Raw genomic sequence first — 21,171 nt, 5'->3', positions numbered from 1 at the left:
CAGTCTTCCTCACACACACACACACACACACACACACACACACACAAAATCTCTTGTTTTCTTCTAGTACTATTGTGGCTTTGTTTTTACATTGAAATATTTGATCCACGTAGAGTTTCACTAGTATGAGGAAGGAGCCAGCCATGATCTTCCTCCAGATTGCTATCCATTTGCCCAATACAATTTATTAAAATGCTCATCCTCTCTCCAAATGATTTGTAGGGCCCTTTTTCCTACATTAAATTGCCCTCTGCATCACTCCTTCTCTATTTTCTTTCATTGGTCTGGTGTATTCTAATGCCCATCGTACAGTGTTTCCATTCTCATGGTTCATTGTATGCTTGAAAAACTGATGGGACGAGTCCTCACTCAGAGTTTTTCATTTTAAAAGTTTTCTGCACTATTGTTGCTCATTTATTTTTCCCATCCTTCTGGTTTCAGGAAAATAAGTTTTCTTATATTTTCACTGGGTTCATGCTAGATTCATATATGGGTAGTCTTGAAACATTTATGAGAGTGAATTTTCCTACCCAAGAATCTTGTCTATCTTTCTAATTCTTCCTTTCTGCTCTTGGACACTTCAGGAGTGTGCTGATGTACTCGTACAGGTTTTTAAAATTTTGCTATAATTTTATTCTTAGGAGTTTGTATTTTCACTTGCCATTATAAATGGGGTCTCCTGTTCTAATTTATCTTCTAACTTCACATTATTTTTGCATATTAAGGATATTAATTTCTCTATATTTGTTATACAATTATACATCTCACTAATTTACTGAATTCTCAATTGCTTCTTAATTGAGTTCCCAGTAATATAGTTACTCCATCTGTTTTCTTTGCTTCCTCCTTTTGAAATTTTCCTGCCCCTATTTTCATTTTCCTCTTGTCTAATTGCATTGGCTAACATCTCCATTGAGACAATCCTTGGGGGATGGGGGAATAGCCGACCATACTTGTCTTATTCCTGAATTTATCAGGACTCCAATGTTTTTCACACTTATGAGGTTGGTTTGGGATGACATATCCCCAGACAGCTCCATTTGGAAGTGAGATTGATGGCATGACCTGTGAGCACACAGAAACTCTGAAAATGTAAGTGTGTCTTGGAAGGAGAGTCCAGACACCAGTCGGGTCTGCTGGGTGCCAGGATGAGGTGCTTCCTGCGGGGCAGACTCAGCAGCCGCAGTGTCTTGGTGCAGGGGCAGTCTTGAGGAGCTCTGCCATTCCCTCAGCCACATTTTTCATTTAACAGTGGAGAATCTCCTTTTCCCATCCCAAGTATGACAGTGGAATAAGAACTGATCTAGCTCATGAGAGCAGCTCACATTTCAGGGGTGGTACTCTGTGAACCATTCTGGTTCAATCAATGCCTAGCAAGTAGGTCACAATCCACAAGGGGTGACTGCCCTGGATCTGTAGGACTAAGCTGTCAGCAGATGAAGGAGGGGCCAGGCAGGTCTCCAAGTGGAGAGGATGCGCTTGTCTGTTTCCTGCCATGTCCTCAAGGCTAGACCTCAGGAACGCATACTGTTGTTTGCCGATCACGGGCCTGGAAGAAGACGTTTGCATGTTTGGGGCCTGCTAAGGTACTTTGCTGTTTAGAAGCGTGTAAAAAGTATGAGAATTTCTACTGACTTGTTTAAATAACTACAGCATAACACTAGGCATGAGATAAATTGACTCCAATAATCAAAGTTAACCAACTAGTTTTCACACCTTCTTTTTAAAAGTAGGAGATAGTAGGGTCACAACTCTCTGCCTGGCCTTGTTACCAAAGACAACTGCATTCCTAAAAAGGTTCCCGTTGGGGAGGGCTCATGGATATTTTCCTGTGTAAGGGCCAAATCCATTTCAGTCACAAGATCAATAAAAGAGGATAGAATGTGAGATACAATGACTTCTGTATGGTGGCTGTGGCACCGATATATTGTATTCCATTTGATATTTGAATTAGATCTCAAACACCAATTTAAATACTCTCTTATAAATCATATTAACTTATTGGGGAACTTCAATATTTTCCTGGCACAGAAGAAGAAAAGCGAGCTGCTAATCCTATGAAGGCAACCTAGTGTGTGGCTATTATGTGACAAGACTGAAAGGATGAAGCTGTCAGATTGAGGTTCTCATAACAGAGAGACTGTGTGTGGGCAGCATTGGCTGTGAATAGCACAAATCCATTTTGTTTGGTGGAATTTCTTGTTAATCTTGAGGAACCACTTAACTTTGTAATTTGCCAAACGGGTTTTAAAGGAGAAACGGATAAGACAGATTCTTTTAATTTTGTCATTATACTGCTGATTAAATTCTCTCCCCTTGAAATTCAAACCTGTTCTATGTTTACAATACATTTTGGAGAGAGAAACTCCATTGGCTGAGGTTTGGCATGTCCATTTGTCAGTGTCATGTGCTGTATGCTCAATCAATTCAAATACGGACTCCTTGTCTCCGGGACTGTAACACAGCATGTTCAGTACATGTGCAATTCAGTGGTAAAACCACCACAGAGATTTTCTTTGGTTCCTAGTGTCCAACTTGAAATGACGTCATGACTTAATAACTGCAAATGCCCCCTCTTCTATGCCTTCCAATAAAAATGGATCATCTCTTCAGTTCAAGGCTTCTCAGAATTGGTGTTCCCATGATCCTGTATTGGTGATGCCCATAAATTCATTTATGTTGCCTTTGGAAATCCACATAGGGTGTGAGGTCTCTCCAGAGAGCTCTGATGTGATAAAGAATCTGAAGGGAAGACACCCTGGGGTTTTTTGTTCTTCTCCTTGAGGGGACCCATGCTGATCTCTGTTCCATTGGGAAGGGCTCCATACAACAGATGGGTCAGCACAAATTATAGGTGATGCCATAGAAGTTCCCTATAATTTAGGTACAGAAAGAACTCATGCCTAAGATTCCTGAGTGTTTACCTCGATGTTGTCTTTTGACCTGGATCCTGGAGATGTTGACATCCAAAGTTGATAGTTAGCCAAGGCAGCCACAGTTGCTCTGTCTGCTGAGAGATTCACCATTTCTCACGGCAATAGTATCTTTTGGAATTTTGTTAATTCACTTGCAACCCCTAAGTAAGTTGTGAATTTGGGGTGCTCATATTCCAAAACCAATTTGTTAGAACTGGACATGTTGACTCTGAATAGCCTTTGCAATTGCCACATGGGAGGAGCAAGATACTGACACATTACCTTCCAATTCATTGGGCAAATACTCTAACAATTTTTCCTGTCACAAACTTACTCCATTATAAACTGTTCCAGTTTTAGGATTTGGCAAATCTTTGAGCTATTTAAGGAACTAGATTTTTTGTTACTGTTCTTTTTGGGTATCAGTGAGAAGATAGTGCTCTCATAGTTACACATATCTGATACAGGTTTAGATATATACACGAAAACTCTCTCTTTTAAAATGTTCCTATCCTCTTTTTTTTTTTTTTTATAGTTTTCTGTGGGTGAGATCATCTCCTACATATTGATTGGACCAGAGAATGTTTACGGTGAGAGAAATATGTAACTCGCTGCAAATCATGAATCTAATATGTGGCACAGTTAGGATTTGAATCCAATTTTTTTTTTCTTTTTACCACAAACATCATTTCCATACCAAAAATAGAACACATTTTAGAGAATAATGGGGAAATATGATACAAGAACAATAATGAGACCAAGTTGTGGAGGACTCTTAGAACAAGGAAGTGAATATAGAGCTGCATCTGTGAGTAATACGGGGGGTGTGTGTGTGTGTGCACGTGTGTGTGTGTGTACAGAGGAAACGACAGAATAAATTACATCATATGGTGTGTATTGCAGTTGGAAAGGACCAGAGTCAATCAGACTATTTTATAAACTATTGTAATACTCCAAGATTACATTTCTTTTACATGAAATACTGGCCAAATATAAATATTAACTAAATTGGGAGCTAATATCCTGACATAAAAATTGTTTAGAACTGAAAAATTACTGAGACTACATAATAATAATAATTATGATAATAGTAGCTATATAATATTGAGCAACTCTGAGACTTCATGGAAAATTTAGAAACCACAATCTGGTAGGTGGAGACCTTTGACATTTTAACCTGAATAACAGTAGTCAAGGCGTGACTTAAAAAATGTCTCTAATTTCAAGGAGGGATACATTTTGATGTCAATAAGCGATCAGGTATACAATAGGAATTAGTTTATTTTACAGAGGGAATTAAGAAATTAAAATCTTTAAAAATATTAAAAAATGTATGCTATACTGCAATTTTTGCATTTTTAAATTTTGGAGAAAGTCACTGATTCAGAAACATCAGAGGTCAAGTTTGGTCTCAGCAGCGGTCCCCTAGTGTTGATTTAAGAACCTGGGTTAGACGTGGAAATTTTCACCAGATGATGGAAAAATGAAAAAAACAAGGACATTGAATAGATTTTTGCAGAGATTGTTCAAATGAAGAATCATCTCTTTAAGATTGTGTTCTCTCTACAGTTTTTTTAAAATGATGAAATAAATGGTAACCTTTTTCTGACCATTTGGTTAATGTTTAACATATTTTCCAATATGCAAAACTGGTATCTTCACATTGACTACAACATAATTTGGAGAATTTTAATGTTCCCTCAAGTCCACGAGGGTAGGGAGCACTTTTGTGTGCTTGATGTTGGACATTCTCGTCGTGTGGACCTGAGCAACACTGGCGGAAGTTCACCAGGCACTTTTCTGGGAAGAATGTTTCTAAGGAAGGCAGCCAAGGAGAGAATTTTCCTGGCATGTTCATGTCAGCTACTCTGGAGTCATCTTCCAGGTGGGGATTATTGTTCAGCAGGTGGTCCCTGTTGGAGGTGCATCTCAGGGGGCTCTGGATGGCTGTGAAGTGGAGTCACAGGAAGTCAAACTCTCCCCCTACTGGAGTGTTCTAAACTGAAGCATTGCATCTGTAAATACACTTCACGCCATTCAAACAGAAGAAGGAGCCATTAAAAATCACATCTATATTTTCCAGTCTTATAAAATAAAGTTAGTGTCATAAATTGAGTGAGGAGAGATTTCTGTTTTGTTTTCTTTGTTTTTTTGTTTTTTTACTCACAAGGGATGAACTCAAGTATTTGCCTTGTTTTCTTGATAAATAACTTTGTGTAGCAAATATTGGAGTTTTAAAAATTTACTTCAAAGACTTTCAACTTTCATTCATAGTCAGGATAATCTTGAAAGTGTTCCTTGGAGATTTAAGGCAGGTTGCTAGAGATGTGATGGGGATTATTTTCCATGGTGAGCTATCTAAAAAGGACCTTAGATTGTTAGGTGGTTAATATGAGATTGGAACATGGACTGGTTCTCTTTTGTCATTAAAGAAAAAAAAAGCTTTGTGCAATGGAAGTGACACAAGCTAAGTAATTGTAAGTTGGGGTCACATCTCTCTGAGCAGCTGTAGATTTCCCCGTCTGTAATTCCACTATTTAAAGAGAAGAATTTACCAATTTTGTTGTTTCAAAGAAAAGATTTTTGATCCTGTGAAGTTTTAAAATACCAGTACTCCTCCGGTTTTCAACTAGCGAGAACAGCCTAAAGGAGCGACTTAAATCTCTCCCATAGAAGAGAGTATATATCACAATCTTATCTTTTTTTTTCAGATACAGTCAATGCCATTTTAAAGGAAGATCAAGGGATCAAGGCCAAGTCCAAAAATTTTACAACAAGATGAATAATTTCTTCCATTTAAAATCCTATGTTTCCATAGGTCTAATTTTCTGAAATATAATTTACACCATTACAATAGGAAGAAAATAATTTAAATATCTGCACAAAATGGTATCACCCCATTGGTCTTTTAGCTTTCATTGGGAGCATCAGCTTTTCGTAATAAAGACGCATCAGTGTAAGTTTTCTATCTCTGGATCATTTAATACAAGAAAAATGCAAATGCAAATAAAACCTCCAAAAACCAAAAAGCAAAACTCACGAAGCTCATCCTAGAAGGACTGTCCCAAGTCTGCTGATGCTTGTTTGTATTACTTTACTGAAAGGACATTTACACACATTTGTAACATGCTCTCATGGAACTGAACAGGAGGAAGACACTTCCCCCAGGAGCGGATCCAAGGCTGTTCGCTGTTCCCATTGACGTTGGTGTTCTCCACGCGCAGAAGCAACAGCGAACCCCCGAAAATCAAACCACTGAAGGATGGCGAGTACGGAAACCGCAACTCCACCACATGTAATGATCTTAGTGAAAACCAACCATATTAGAGTGGCTTGACCTTTGGAAATTCAGCCTTTCCCTGATAAATACAGCTGTGGTTTCAGTGGAGCCGTCTCGTATGGCTGTGGAATAGGACACAGTTAGTTAGCTGCTCCCTGACACTCAGGGCCAAACCGTTATATTTTTTTATTCTGCAACTGAATATTAATACCCCACTGCAACAAGAGTTTCATCCATATTCTTTAACACATAAAGTCTGCCATCACCTCTAGTTTATAAAAGTCAAGCCAGTGAAGATCAGAAGAAAGGAAATAAAAAGGTTCATCTGATTTTTTATTAAGGTGTAATTTACATGCTATTAAATTCAAGTCATCTGAATTTTTTTATAAAAGGCTTTATTAAGGTATAATTTACATTCTATTTAAATTAACCCCAATGTACAATTTAATGAGCTTTAGTAAATTTATACCGTCATGCAACCATTACCACAATTCAGTTTTTGAAGATGTCCATCAGCCAAACAGAAGAGGAAGCACATATAAATTTCATATTATGGGAATGTACAATATGAAGTCTTTAGTGCTTGGTTTTTATCACTTAGCACATTATTCTTGAGTTTCGCTGTATAGCTGCATGCTGTCAGTAATTTTTTCCTTTCTATTGATGAGTAGGTGTCTGTATGAGCTATTATTATATTATTTTTACTATATGTATTTTTTATATTATATTTATATTTAACCAATCACGAGTCAACACATGGATTGTTTCCACTGGGAGCTGTTATGAAAAATGCTGCTGTGGACATCACATACAAGTCTTTGTGTGGGGGCTGGCCCTGTGGCTGAGTGGTTATTTCAAGTGTTCCGCTTTGGTGGGCCAGGGTTTCACTGCTTTGGATCCTTGGCACGGACATGGCACTGCTCGTCAAGCCAGGCTGAGGGGGCATCCCACACTGCACAACCAGAGGACCTACAACTAGAATGTACAACCATGTACTGGGGGGCTTGTGGGAGAAGAAGAAGAAAAAGGAGATTGGCACCAGATGTTAGCTCAGGTGCCAATCTTTAAAAAAAGTCTTTGTGTGGACACATCCATACATTTCTCTTGGGTATAGAATCGCTGGTACATATTTGTTTAACTTCTTAATGAACTGTCAAACTTGTTTTCAACTGACCCCATTTGAAATTCTCATCAGCAGTATATGAAGATTCTAGTTTCTCCGCATTATCTCGACAGGTGGTAGTGCCAGTCTGTCTGTCCAAATTTTAACTCCAATAACTTCTTTTTTGTTTTTTTAAGATTTTATTTTTTTTCCTTTTTCTCCCCAAAGGCCCCTGGTACATAGATGTATATTCTTCGTTGTGGGTGCTTCTAGTTGTGGCATGTGGGACACTGCCTCAGCGTGGCTTGATGAGCAGTGCCACATCCGCGCCCAGGATTCAAACCAACAAAACACTGGGCCGCCTGCAGAGGAGCTTGAGAACTTAACCACTCAGCCACAGGGCCAGCCCCCTCCAATAACTTCTAAACAAAAAAGACGGACATTACAAGGTTGTGTTTTGCAATTGTTTCCGTTGCCTGGGGGAACTACGATGTCGAGAGAGTATTTGACTGGAAACCAAATTTTCAGTTGAATAAAGAGAAAAGATGATCGTTTCACTCCTTTCTTTTTAATTGATTTTTCTACATTTTATTTTCCCATTTCTGTCATTGAAACATTATAGCAAACCCAATGAAATGCTAAAGAAGGAAATAAAAGCCTCCATAATCAGCTGCCCTCAAATGAAACTAGCAAGCCACTCCCTGGATCATCCTGCTCCTAGTCTATGCCCGTGTCATGCAAGGATGTTCCAGTTATGACTATAACATAGATCAATTCTAATTTTTACAATGCCTCTTAACTATATTTTATTACTACGGGGTCTTCATATTTTACATTTTTAATGACTGCCTAGTATTTCTCGCTCTAATTTTATTTTAAAATATGTGACATTTTTATGCTCTCAAATATTTACTATACTTCTTTTTGCTGTCTAGCCATAAACTAAGGTATCCATGTGCATTGATATCTCTCTATCTAGTAGAGAGGCTTGTGTTTTGTTTTCTTTCAGATTCATTTTTAAGGATTTATTTTCATCCGTAATGTTAGGCCAAATTATATCAACCGGATTACATTTATTGATTCATGTTGCCCAACTACCTTCTAGATTACCCACCAGCAGAAGCAGTGTCAGCGTCACTGTCAGCTTGGGGAGCAGGCTAATTATTTTTTCTAGCTGAGTTGGTTTACAATAGCAGTTCAGTGTACTAACCTGCAATTATTTCACTGCCTCACTGTTTCTGTCACATTTTATTTAGGATGCTAAGCTGCTCTTCACTTCTACAGTTAGTATTCATTGCAAATGAATTTCATGAATAGTATATGACCCTCTCATGCACTTAATTGCAATTTTAAGACATCACCAGCTAAATATTGCTTGAATGTGAATGATGACTAAAAGCACAATATATATTTTATTTAATTGTTTGAAAAATTTTCAGCACGTTTCAATAAAATTGATACAAAGCTCTAAAGTTCAGGTCTTATTTTTATCTTTTTTCAGATTTATCAGAATCTAGAATCAATGACTCAGATACAGTAGTGAGAGAAAGGGAATCCATTTTCCTACCTGTAACTCAAAACATCTATGTAGGAAGCTACGATTTCTGCCTCTGAAGCTGTCATCTTGACAGCGATAACAACACATGTTTGGTTTTTCCATAAGCCATTGAATTGCTCTTGAGTAATAAAAGCCATTGCCAACACATTTAAATGTTCACAGTCATGCACTGCATAATGCTTCCTTTCTTCTTTTTCAAAACATCTGCTTGGGACTTTAAAACACACACACACACACACACACACACATGCACCCACATCATTTCCCCAGAGCAATAACAAAAGAAAAAAGGTGACTTCAGTGTAAATCATTTTTCCACATAAAAGTTTATTTCTGTAGATTTCCATTTAGTGGTAGAACACAACTGAATTACTGCTACCCTACCTGTAAAAAAAATTTAACTAAGCACATGTATTCATAAACATTTTTTTCTGTATCTCCTTTTGTTTTAAAGCCCCAAATTAAAAACTACAACAACAAATAGGGAAGAGGAGGAATAAAATATATAAGGAGATCCTGCAATGATGCAAAATCGATGGGTGAGTGAGTATAGATCCACACTGCTGAGAGTCATAGCTTCTGATTTCTATCGAGAGGGGTAAACATGTGGGGATCATTTATTTATTCTCAAAGGGAAAAAATGTTTTAAGGCAATTCATCTCCCTTATTTTTGTTACCATCAAAACACAAATTAGAGTTGGGGGATTTCTGACCTTTCCCCAGGTGATGAATCAAAATGACATTGAAAATTCCCATTCTCTATTTTCCACCTTTCCTTGTATCTGTGGGTGGCTTGGGGTCAGATTCCAGCCCATGAGATGGAAACAGAAGTCGGCTAAAGGTGGTGAGGGAGGTAGGGAAATTTTTCTATTTCTTGGTACAAAAGAATATGGCTGGTGTCAGCTTTTTCCTACTTCACACATTGGAACTTTCTTCCTTTAACATGGCTGTGATGACTGGAGCAGTGGCAGACAGTCTGAAGTCATGAGGACAAGGGCAAGCACGTGGAGAGAATCACTCCTCACTTTGATGGGCCAGACAGTGCTCTGCTGCTATTCATAGGGTGTTCATAGCCAGTTTTTTCAGTTGTGGGTGGCCAGGTCCTCCTTCCTAAACTGTCTGAGTCTGGAAGCTCTGCTGAGACCTGTCCACCATGGGTGACCCTGCTGGTATTTGAAAGACCGGTGGCACAGCTTTCAGCAACACCCAGCCACCACAGTGTGACAACTGGCAGTCGGGTTGGTGTGGTTCCCTGACTGGGAGACGAACCCTGGGCTGTGGCAGTGAGAGTGCTGGATCTTAACCACTAGACCACCAGAGCTGGCTATTCCATTATAGAGATGTATCATAATTTATTTAATATCTCCCCTATCAATAGTTCTTTACCCTGTTTCCAATATGTCACTCTCAGGAACAGTGCTGGAGAGTGTACCTTCTTCTACATTCTTTGTAGGACACAAGTGCATATGGTTACGTGATATGTTACTGAAAGTGAAATTACTGAGTCAATGGGATGTTATTTTTCCCCAGCTTTATTGAGGTACGGTTGACATATAATTTGGTGTAAGTTTCAGGTGTACAACCTGTTGATTTGATACATGTGTATACTGCAAAATCATTACCACCACGGCATTAGCTAGCACCTCCATCACGTCACCTAATTGCCATTTCCTTTTTGTGGTGAGAACATTTAAGACCATTTCCCCGACTGCTCTCCTCAGGGTCCCCATGGAATGCCCACCAGAAACGTGTGAGGGTACAATGCTGTACGCCTTCTCCAATACCTTGTATTGTCAAACTCTTCTCACTTTTACCTGGTTGGTAAAAGATAGTATAAAATGGATATTTTAATTTTTTATTTGTTTGGCATGTGTTTTTAAAACTCATTACTCTTGTAGTCTTAGAAAAACAACATTTATTCATCTGCAGAGGCCCTGGTCTACTATTGAGTAGCCACGTGTTGACGAGGAATGCAGGTCTGCCAAAGGGAGTTCTCTCTTTAGATTGGCTGCATCCCAGCACCAGAGGAGGGGTCCCTGACTGCGCTGGTGCTAAGAAAAGGACAGGCAGACACAACACCCATGTCAGCTGTGAAGGATTACACAGCTGGTGGCCAGCATCCCCTCGGGCACCAAATGGTCTGTCTGCCTCACAAAGCCAGGCTAGCTTTCAAAGTTGTCTATCTACCCACGCATAACTAGCCACTTTCAATAAATCTGTAAAAATTTAATAATATCGCTTAGCTCCGTGTTGCCTATCAAATGTTTGATTGCATATAATATTTCTCTGGTACAGAAGAAAGCCAGCTACGGCCTCATCCATTTAGAGTTTCTTGGATTCTGAAGAAAATATTTTAATTTACAGCTCCCTCTGGAACGAACAGCATGCTTCAGTCAGTCCATTCTTGAGAGTCTGCATATCTGACTCCATCTAAGTTCTGTCTTTCTTTCACTGACGGTGGGAAAAACATCAAACTGATGGAGACAGAGAGGAGAAAGGTGGTCCCAGGGCTGGGGGAGGGGAAAATGGCGAATTGCTGTTGGAGGGGTATGAAGTTTTCACTATGTGCGAGGGACGTGTTCGACAGCTCTGCTGTGTCACACATCGCCTGTCGTTAACAACACGGTATTGTGCACTTAAGAATGTGTTAAGAGGGCAGATGTCATGTTGTGTTCTTACTACAAAAAAAAAAAAAAAGTAAAACTGACTATAAAGCAATGTAAAATATTTTAATAAATATAAAAATTTATTAAAATAATTCACTAAAAAGTTTATAATAAAATTAGAACATTATAAACAACACTCTCACCAAATTTGACCCCTTGCATCCTCAGGTCATTCCTATAGCTTTCCCTTCCAATCTGGTCTATAACTTTCTGTATAAGATCTCGCCTGTCCCTCTGCCAGTGCTGTTCCTCCAACATAAACACTCTTTCCAAGATTAAAACCTACAACCAAAGAAATAGCAGAAACCCAAACAAATAAACAAACAAACAAACAAACCAACCAAAACTCACCCTGAAGCCATATCACTCATACACTCTTTTCTAACTCCTTTTTATGGCTATCCCCCCCACCTTCCTGGAAACACCGTGACCTAGTGTCCGGGGACATCATTCGTGTGCGACACTGCCTTGTGTGCACTTACTGTAGGATGCTGCCTGTGTGGTCCTGAACACTCTTGCTGCAGCCCAGCTCTCCTAGCCCACTCTTAAAACCAGTGAACTCACAGTCAGGTGTTTGCCACTGACTCCCTGGACAATGGCTTCAGCGACTGCCTGCACTGACACAAGAAAAATCTGCAACGTTCTTTGTAAAGACCAGCAGTCTCAATGATACCCTTTTACAGAACTATAAAAAGACAGCCACATAAAGTTCTTCTTGCAGTGGTCATAGAGTGTCTTCATTACCTACTGCTACATAATGAATTACCATCTTAATGGTATTCAGGAATAATGCACCTGGCACAGGGAGAAATAAGCATAACTTAGATGTGGAGAAGAAAGAGACTATAGTCAGAAGTGTTCTCTTTAAACCTCTCTAGAATATGAATATTTCTAGTGATTTCACCAAATAGCCACAGGCTAATATTATTTACAAAAGGGCACTGGCTTTGCGAATAAACCAGATATCGCTACCCCCAACTTACAGTGTGGGAAACTGTCGCTGGCAGAGGGCTTATGTAATCATCCAAAGTCTCAGAGGAAGGAGGAAGGGAGCAACAACTCAAAACTCCACCAGGAGAACTGCCATGCCCATCACTTTCCAGTTTAAAGTGTAATGCTTTCAAACACGAATTAACGTGTAAAGTGCAACACAATCAACATGTAGGGACTTGCACAACTTTGTCAAAGTTAACTTTTGTTCTTACTTGCTTCAGATTATCTTTTAAACAAATAGATTAGATAGGTATATAGATAGTGATAGGTAGATAGACTAATGATAGATAGATAGATGATTAATTAATTGATGAAAGAGATGCCTAATAGGTAAATCTCTGATAGACAGTTGATTAATAAATAGATAGATGATTGATAAATGATAAGTGATATAGATGACATATAGATAGATGCTAGATAATGATACATAGATATAGATGATTGAGAGATAAATAATAGGTAAATACATGATTGATTGATAGTAGGTAGATGATAGATAGCTAGACAGATAGCTAGAAAGATAGATAGATAGATAGATAGATAGATAGATAGATAGATAGCTGGATCCCACTATGCACTAGGCCACCTTTTATGGATTTTACACCCACTTTCACATTCTCCTTTCTCTACAATCCTATGAGGTAGATAATATTATTATTTCCATCTTCAATGGCACTGATGCACTACTTGCCCGAATTCCCATTGCAGATAACCCAGAAGCCCCCGGTGTACCAGCGCTCGACTCCATTGCTCTTTTCTTTCTCCCTAGAAGTAATCATTAATCTGAATATGACATTAATCCATTTGATGCAATTCTGACAATTTTACTGCATAAATCTATGTATCCCTTTACAACATAGAATATTAATTTGCACAAATTTTAATCACTTTGGTAAGTGGAATCATGCTGTCCATATACTTGCACAACTCTGTTTTCATTAGTTCAGTGTGTGTTCTTAAGCTTCAGCCATGTCACTGCCTGAGGCTCTGATTTATTCATTGGCCCATGTCTCTCTTGAGGGTTGGACTTTTCTCTACCAAAGAGATTCTGCTTGTTAAAGCACTTGTGGAAGGGCAGGGAGTTGGCTAGAACTAAACACCAGAGTATCATGATAGTGACCCAAATGAAACTCTCCCTGGGGCCAGCCTGGTGGCACAGTGGTTAAGTTCACATGTTCCGCTTAGGTGGCCTGGGGTTTGCCGGTTCAGATCTCAAGCTCGGACCTTCCCACTGCTTCTCAAGCCATGCTGTGGCAGGTATCCCACATACAAAATAGAGGAAGATGGGCACAGATGTTAGCTCAGGGCCAGTGTTCCTCAGCAGAAAAAGGAGGATTGGCAGCTGATGTTAGGTCAGGGCTAATCTTCCTCAAAAAAAAAGCTCTCCCTGCATATCGGGCTTTTAGGGCACCACCGACATGGCGAGTGTGTGACACAATCAGACATTCATTCCAAGGCCAGGCCCAGATCCCAGGGCTATGGGGCATCTTCCTCTAACGCTCTGACATTGTTGAACCTACAGAGAACGGGAAAGTAGGCCATTTACTTCTCTGGTATAATTCCTCTCCCTCCAGTTAAGTACTTAATTTAGATACAACCCAATGGATTAAGTTCTCCAAGCAGCCTGAAAAATTAGGACCATTGGTCACCCAGCACCTTCCCTGAAAGAAATCTTGTGACAAACTAAAAGTTGCTTTGATATCCATGAGAGAATAAGACAAAGTACACAAATGAAAAGCATCTTCTGGGCGGTCTTGCAAACCACCCTTTTAGCCCCAACGTCTCTGTAATGAAAGCCTTATAGGGGGCTCATCTCCCTCATGGAACCCGAACGTTTCCAAAAGCTACAGTCAGCTCCTCTGTCTGGTTGGCTACGTGTGTATAATGGCATTCATTCCCCTGGAGGGATTTGGATTAAATTCAGCCAGAGAAGCTCTTAGGGACCCCCCTCAGCCACGCTGAGCAGCTTTGTGTCGTCTCACATTTGGTAACTCGGCGTCACGAACCTTCAGGGACACCTCTGCAGATGGTGGTGTGGTTGCCACAGGCTGGATCTGGCGTTGAGCAGCATGGGGGCTGCGCCCCTTAGAGGTGAGGCCGTGGAACGTTATGAAGACCCTTTCTAAGTCTGCTAAGCATAATTACAACTGTTGAGTTCCTTAAGTGCAAACAGAAGTACCCAAGTCTGGATAACCTGGAGGAAAAACATCATTGAAAGGTATGGGGCAGCTCCTGGGCTCAAGAGAACAGCCCAGTGACGAGGCCCTGGGAAGGACAGAGGCTCAGCCGAGTGAACGGCTGAGCTCCAGGGGTGGGGTGGGGTCGAGTGGTATGGGGTGGGAGACCAGGGTGTAATACAGGTCAGACGTGTCCCATGCTGGTGTCACACTCCTCAAATCTACAATTCCCCAGACAGGAGTCGTCGCAGCTCAGAGAACTGAGGTTGACACTCCGCCCAACCAACTGTCGTTGTGGGAGTGGTTCCCAAAGGGTATCCGGACGCTGCTGCCACGGGAAGAGGAGCTGTGCCAGAGTTCACCAGCAGTGACCTCCGGAGATGTGGGCTACTTTGCCTGTGTTAGTAAGTGGAATAACCCCATAATCCTATGAACTCACTTCAACCACGGCAAAGAGCAAGTCAGATTTGTCATTGGAAAGAGCCAGTGCTTGGCACAGTATCTGTCTCACTACATGGTGGGCACCCCAGGCCACAGCCAGAACATGTAAAACTCACAGTCCTTCAAAAAAAGGTCCACAGCTGTGAGCCTAGGAGCTGCGACCCGCTTGGTTCAGGTCCACCAGCTTGAGGACCCCCTCTGTGCAAGACGTTATGTCACATGCTGAATGCTCCAGACACAGGAGACAGACTTTTGAGACCAAAGATTAATTCCCAATCAATTCTCAAGATGCATGTGTAGAAAGTCAGTTGAGAGTAAAGCTCTCATATGATTTCACTGTTAGACGAAGCCCCACAGGATGATTGCAGAGCTCCCAGTTCCAACTTAGTTTGTTACATACTTCTTGAGAACTTATTATGTATGAGTAATTCTGGGGCATCATCATAATGTGAAGTATTATATATATTATGATAATACGAAGTATTTATTTCTCCTGGAATTCTTAACTTGTGGTAATTGCTTACCAGATGAAGCCCCCCAAAGTGATTTACGGTTAGAATGACAGAAAAATTTTAATTGCAGAAAGAGGTTAAGATGGGTGATTAAAAAATAAAAAGAAAAAGGGAACATTGATGAATCTAATAATGTGATATTTTTAATAAAAAAGAATATTGATGCAAGAGAAAGCTGACTTCAAGAATCAGCTCTATCTAGCTGTGCATCCTTGGGTTAGCTAACTTCTCTGAATCTCTGCTTCATCACCTGTAAAATGAGAATGAGAAAACCTACTTTGCTGGATTATGAGGATTATTTGCATGCGCGAAAGTCACCTGGAGCAGTGTCTGGTTCGTAGTAGGTCCTCAATCCACGGCAACTAAACACATTTGCTGATGCAAAGAGATCCAGACTCTAAGTAGGGATATCAAAACTTTGTTACTTTCAAGCCACTATGGGGTCATTTATTATTATTATGATTGGTTGTTTTTTATTTTGTAATAACTTGACTCTCAGGAAAATTAGTATATCATTCTGTTTAACTGCAAGGCATTCAGCTTGACGGGCCACGGAGGACGTGTAAAGCGTTCGGCTCTCTCTCTGCCCAGAAATGAAAGGAGGACAGCTGGCTTGAATTTGGAAGGCTGATTGAGTGAATGACTTTTTTGAGCTGTCTTCAAGGGTGATACTCGAAATGTTCCATTAACTATGTCTATCATTTTCTTATATGTCATTTTTCAGTGTTGCGAAACTTTACAGAAAGAACACCCAATTTTTTTTTTAATCAAAAAATACAAGCTTGATTTTGCTGTGGAGGGAGCCGAAAGCTCCCAGTGATTTTAAGGCAAACCATCAAGAAATCTCTCAGCTCCAACATCGCTGTTATCTGTGTCACGGCTTCTCACGAGTGTGCTATTTATTCATCATGTCCGTGATGTTAATGTTTTAGGAAAATATTCTAAATTCTGTAAAAGCTCCTAAATTCTGTAAAAGCTCGTCACAAACACTTCCATCCTCTTCCTCCCCTTCCACTGAATCACATGCACTTATTAAAGCTAAAATAAACTCACGCCGAAAAATCGAAATCTAAAATTAAATATTTAATTAGAACTCTGATTTGCTTTAAAGATAGGTGGCATTATACAGGCTATAGTCCACTCTCTTTATAATTTTTTTTTTGACAAAAAAAGATACTGTTCATTTTAACAGGCCACTTTAATATTAATACATGTGTAATAGGATTGGAACTGAAAATCAGCTAGAGATGGTCCATTGTACATTATTGGGAAAATTACAGTTTTGTATTGTAAAAACATTTATTTTTTAACAATTTACCTACATTAATCAAAAAATTACAGCATATTTAATAATTTTACAAATTCTTCATAAAAAATATATCTCTGTACAAAAAGGTCTTTTGCACCTACTTCATGTCAGCAGCATGTGGTGGGATGGCAAGACGGTGGGGGGGTGATGATGGGTTTTCCTGATCATATGCCAGCGTTCTCTTTCCCCTTTTTATAATAGCTTTTTTTGTTGTTGTTTACAAAATATTTTACAGAAGAAAAAAATTATTGCAGCTAGCCTGAAGAAAGGCAAGACGTGTGAAACAAGCAGCAGTTTTAAACAGCTTCGAAGCACATAACCTGTGTTAGCATGGGGGCGTGCCCTCGCATGTGTTCTGGTTGCTTCCGGAAAGAGTCTTCTAGCCCGAACTCAGAAAGCGCCTTCGCCAGCTGCCTGGACAAGGCCCTCCAACCCCTCGATCGCGGGAGACCTGAATAGATACTGCACACACCTAGGAAGAAACTAGGCAGAATTCTTACAGGAGAATTTCATGGAGTTTTGTTTTTTTTCAATAACATGCTCTAGACTGGCAACCGAAGGATACTCACAAAGGAAAATGATATCTAATCTGATATGTGGTTTCCTGCATGTGTGTATGTCCTGTCATTTCAGGATTTCGTAACATCATTGACCAGCAAGCAGGTCAGGGATGTGGGAAGAGAGACATTAATTCAGACTCTGAAGTCAGCATTTTGCACCCAGTTTGAATGACTCAAACTTAGATATGTACAATATATTTATATCTATGTATGTATGTATATATATATATATACACCTAATATATATAGTAACCCTGTTCTCCCCTGCACATGACGATCCTCAGACTTCCTCACGTTTTCTCTTTGTTTCTGTTCAGGGTCTGCGTTAGGAGCCTGGCTCTGGCTGACCCCATCTGTCTAAAGAGACGGAGTGATGGAAGGGCTCCAGGGTGCAAAACAAATCTCCAGTAATGTTGTCCAGGGTGGCCAGAGAAAAGCATGCAGAGATTTCAGCCTAATAAAATAGAATTCAAAAGGCGAGGCAGTAACCGCAAGAGGTCACTTATGCCCTCCTAACAGCACGTGGCCCTTCGAACGAGCCTCAGCATAGTGGGGGCCAAGCAGAAAAGATCTGCTGAAAAATTCACATCAAAACGCACGACTTGAAAGAACGAGTTATTATCCTGACAGTTTTTTTTCTTTCATTTTTCACTTCTGAAGTCTTGCATTTAAATATGCAATAGACAAACAAATATACGGGTCTTAAAGCTAGGTGTGAATACTTTCATGACAGTGAAGTGGACGGCCAATTAACACCTCTGACGTCTCTATTGATGCCCCCTGGAATGTGAGGTCGGGGAAATTTTCAATATCTGCAATATGTACTTAAAAACCAAATCATAAAATAAGCATTGTCCTTTCAAATACTTTTATCAAACAGTTGTAAATAAAAATAAACACGATCTTTACTTTGAGTCTGTTACACACACATTCTCATCGCCACAACTTCTAGTTCACACTTGATTTTATGCACATGGAGATCACACCTATTTTATTTATACCGCAATTCATAAATTTACCTATAATGAATTTTGACCTTGAAAACTCATCAAAATTTTCTTTCCGTCTGGAACTATAAAGCATAAAACAAACACAAACTAATATATAAAATAAACCATCAGGAAATAAGAGTGTGTGTAATTTTTCTTTGCCTCCAAAGAAACACTTGGTATTTTGATCCTGAACACTTCCTGCTGAGTTCCGGGTGCCGCTGTGGTATGCTGTCTTTCAATGTACTATCAGAGTGATGACACAGCAAAAGAAAAAACATGATACAAAGGGAAGGCTGTATTGTGAGCTAAAACCCACAAGTTCATGAGCTATCTAAAATAAATTACTATTCACATTTTTACATGGCAAATAGAAATCACTGCAAACCCCCTGCTAGTAAGGAGTATAATATTGACAATAATAGAATGACGACAGTACTAAAATAAGATAAATGTGGGAAATAAAAAGGCCTCTTTTTTTCTCCTTGGATATCTTCAGTGAATTCAACACGTACATGTAGCTAAAAGAAGCAATAATAAAATAAATCTCTTGAATGCGGTATTTTCCTTTTAAAACCTGTGCCATATCTGGGGATTTTTTTTTCTTTTTCTAACACGCCAACTAAACGGATGGTGGAATGTTTAGCTTGACAATGTGAGAGGATGCTTATATACAATGGATAGTGTGTATAAACCCTGTGTAAATAGTTTGTTTATCAGAATCTTAGTCATTCATAACACACTAGTGCAAAAAATTGTGCATCAAAAATTCTGCAATAGAACAGCTGACTAGGAAATTTGCAAATGGCCCTAGGAATGGACTCCAAGGTGAGCTGTGAGTTCCTCAAAGCTTGTCAGGTCTCAGGAAGGACAGAGGGAAGCATTTGTAGGTGTGTGCATCTACCAGAAAGGTGTCTTCTTCAAGAGAGCTTTTTTCTTTTTTTTCAGAGTATTCGTATCCATGGGGGTTAAAAAAACCAAACACATGTTGTGGTGCTACCATTTGTCACCGCGCCCAAAGGATGTATCCACGTGCCCAGAGGACTGCGTTGAAAGGCATTCCAGCCACACAGAAACAGGAAAGTCGGAGGCATTAAGTACGACGTGTTGGCCTGACCTGGCAGTCTTCCTTAAGGGTGCCTTCATTTCAAGCGGCTGCAGCCGGGCACTTAGAATCCACTTTCAGAATGAAGCTAGGGTTGGAGTTCGATCCTCAGAAGACTCTGGCACGTTAGACTGGAATTCCTGCTGCGTGTATGCCGGTCGATGTGAAAGGTTGCTGCAGCAAAGCCAAGAGTAGGGGAGAGTGATATATGGCACCAAGGGTTCCTGCTTGTCCGTCAGAGGTATGGCTATGAATCAGTCCGTCGGGCACTGAAGGCTATACCACTGTGCACACTGTGTTCAGGGTTGTGTCAAACCTCACAGCCTTTGCTTCTGTGGGTTTTAAGTTTGTATCATACATGGGGTTTTCAAATGAAGCTTGTCCATTGCTGTTTTCATGTCCGGCATAGCCATTGTATTGAACTTTTGGTCTTGTTCTGAAAGGAAAAGAGGGAACAAACAGTGAGGACCCTGACTTCAAGAAGGGAGACCTCACAGCTGGGACTCTGCACGTGAAAGGACGCCTCCGTCAGCAGGCAACAACACAGATGTGATGGCCTACAACCCAGGGAGCCATGCACATCCTCACGAATTTGTAATTCATTTCTTTACATTGCTGGTTGGGATTATAAAGAAGGTTTAGAGAACTGAAGCCGTTCCCAAAACCAAAGAATTATCTGATTTCTACTAACAGTCCCAGCAAAATTGAAAGGTCACCAGTGCTAGAATGAGATAGAGTCTGGTTTTGAGGTCTATCACTTATGAGCCATATGACCTTGAGTAAGTCACCAATCATCACGTAGAGGAAGAATTTTTAACCAAGACGCTCACCCTTCAGGATGGCCATGACTAAACTAAAATACAAACATAAACTTGAGTTTACTGCTGTAACTAACACTCACCAAATGTTGGTATTTCTGTAACATAATTTTGTGTCTACTGAGTAAGTTATAGGAAAGACACTATATACATTATTGAGCTATTGTTCACATTTTCTGGTTAAAAGAAAACTCATATATATTATGTAAGATTAGAGAATGAAAAGATTTTTAGATATATAATACTTAAAGCTATCGAGTCTGCCCCCAGCTATTTTCAGAAGAAATTATACAAGAAAAATATATAATTTTTCTGTTAAAAACAGAACTTTAATGTAAATTACACTAGCAAAAACATCACTTGATATTGGATGTAAAGAAACTTCTGTTTCAGTGATTTCCTAGTGGATTTTCTTAAGTTATAATATGTTCATTAAGAAACAGAGAACTAAAAAGTGTGTGAATCTTAGAAAAGTAGGTTTCTGTCAGCAGAAAAGCAGTTTGCAAATGGCCTAGGGGCTGGTGAGGTCTTTGACATTGAACTTGAAAATGCTCCAGTAGCAAAGGTTAGTAAACAAATTCAGCCAAATGTTAATGAAGCTTAGACCTGGCTAAAACGTTCATTTAATCTCCCAGGTCACGAGTCACCATGATTCCTTCATTGCCAGGGAAACACTACAGTGGTGGACCAGACTTTGGGGCTGCTGAGACGGAAATCATGTTGACGTCCTGAGTCAGGAACCCTGG

At 39.8% G+C, this 21,171-nt stretch overlaps 1 protein-coding gene and 1 long non-coding RNA gene across 3 annotated transcripts in view; one reads left to right on the top strand and one right to left on the bottom strand.

Moving 5' to 3' along the window:
• The first annotated feature begins 1,431 nt into the window (after positions 1-1,431).
• Positions 1,432-5,875, top strand: LOC111770954 (uncharacterized). Its single transcript, XR_002804453.2, has 3 exons — positions 1,432-1,586; positions 3,451-3,505; positions 5,627-5,875. It is a non-coding gene; the product is annotated as an uncharacterized lncRNA (long non-coding RNA).
• A 10,839-nt stretch (positions 5,876-16,714) lies between these two features.
• CSMD1 (CUB and Sushi multiple domains 1) overlaps positions 16,715-21,171 on the bottom strand; it is a 1,833,881-nt gene continuing 1,829,424 nt past the window's right edge. For both annotated transcript variants that reach the window (XM_023630572.2, XM_023630573.2), the window contains one exon: positions 16,715-20,043. In XM_023630572.2, coding sequence (XP_023486340.1) covers positions 19,884-20,043 — 160 coding nt within the window. In that variant the 3' untranslated portion in view covers positions 16,715-19,883. The remainder of the gene's footprint in view (positions 20,044-21,171) is intronic.

This window comes from Equus caballus, chromosome 27 (assembly GCF_041296265.1).
Source record: "Equus caballus isolate H_3958 breed thoroughbred chromosome 27, TB-T2T, whole genome shotgun sequence".
Classification (NCBI taxonomy): Eukaryota; Metazoa; Chordata; class Mammalia; order Perissodactyla; family Equidae; genus Equus; species Equus caballus.
This window is presented reverse-complemented; position numbering and strand designations above follow the sequence as displayed.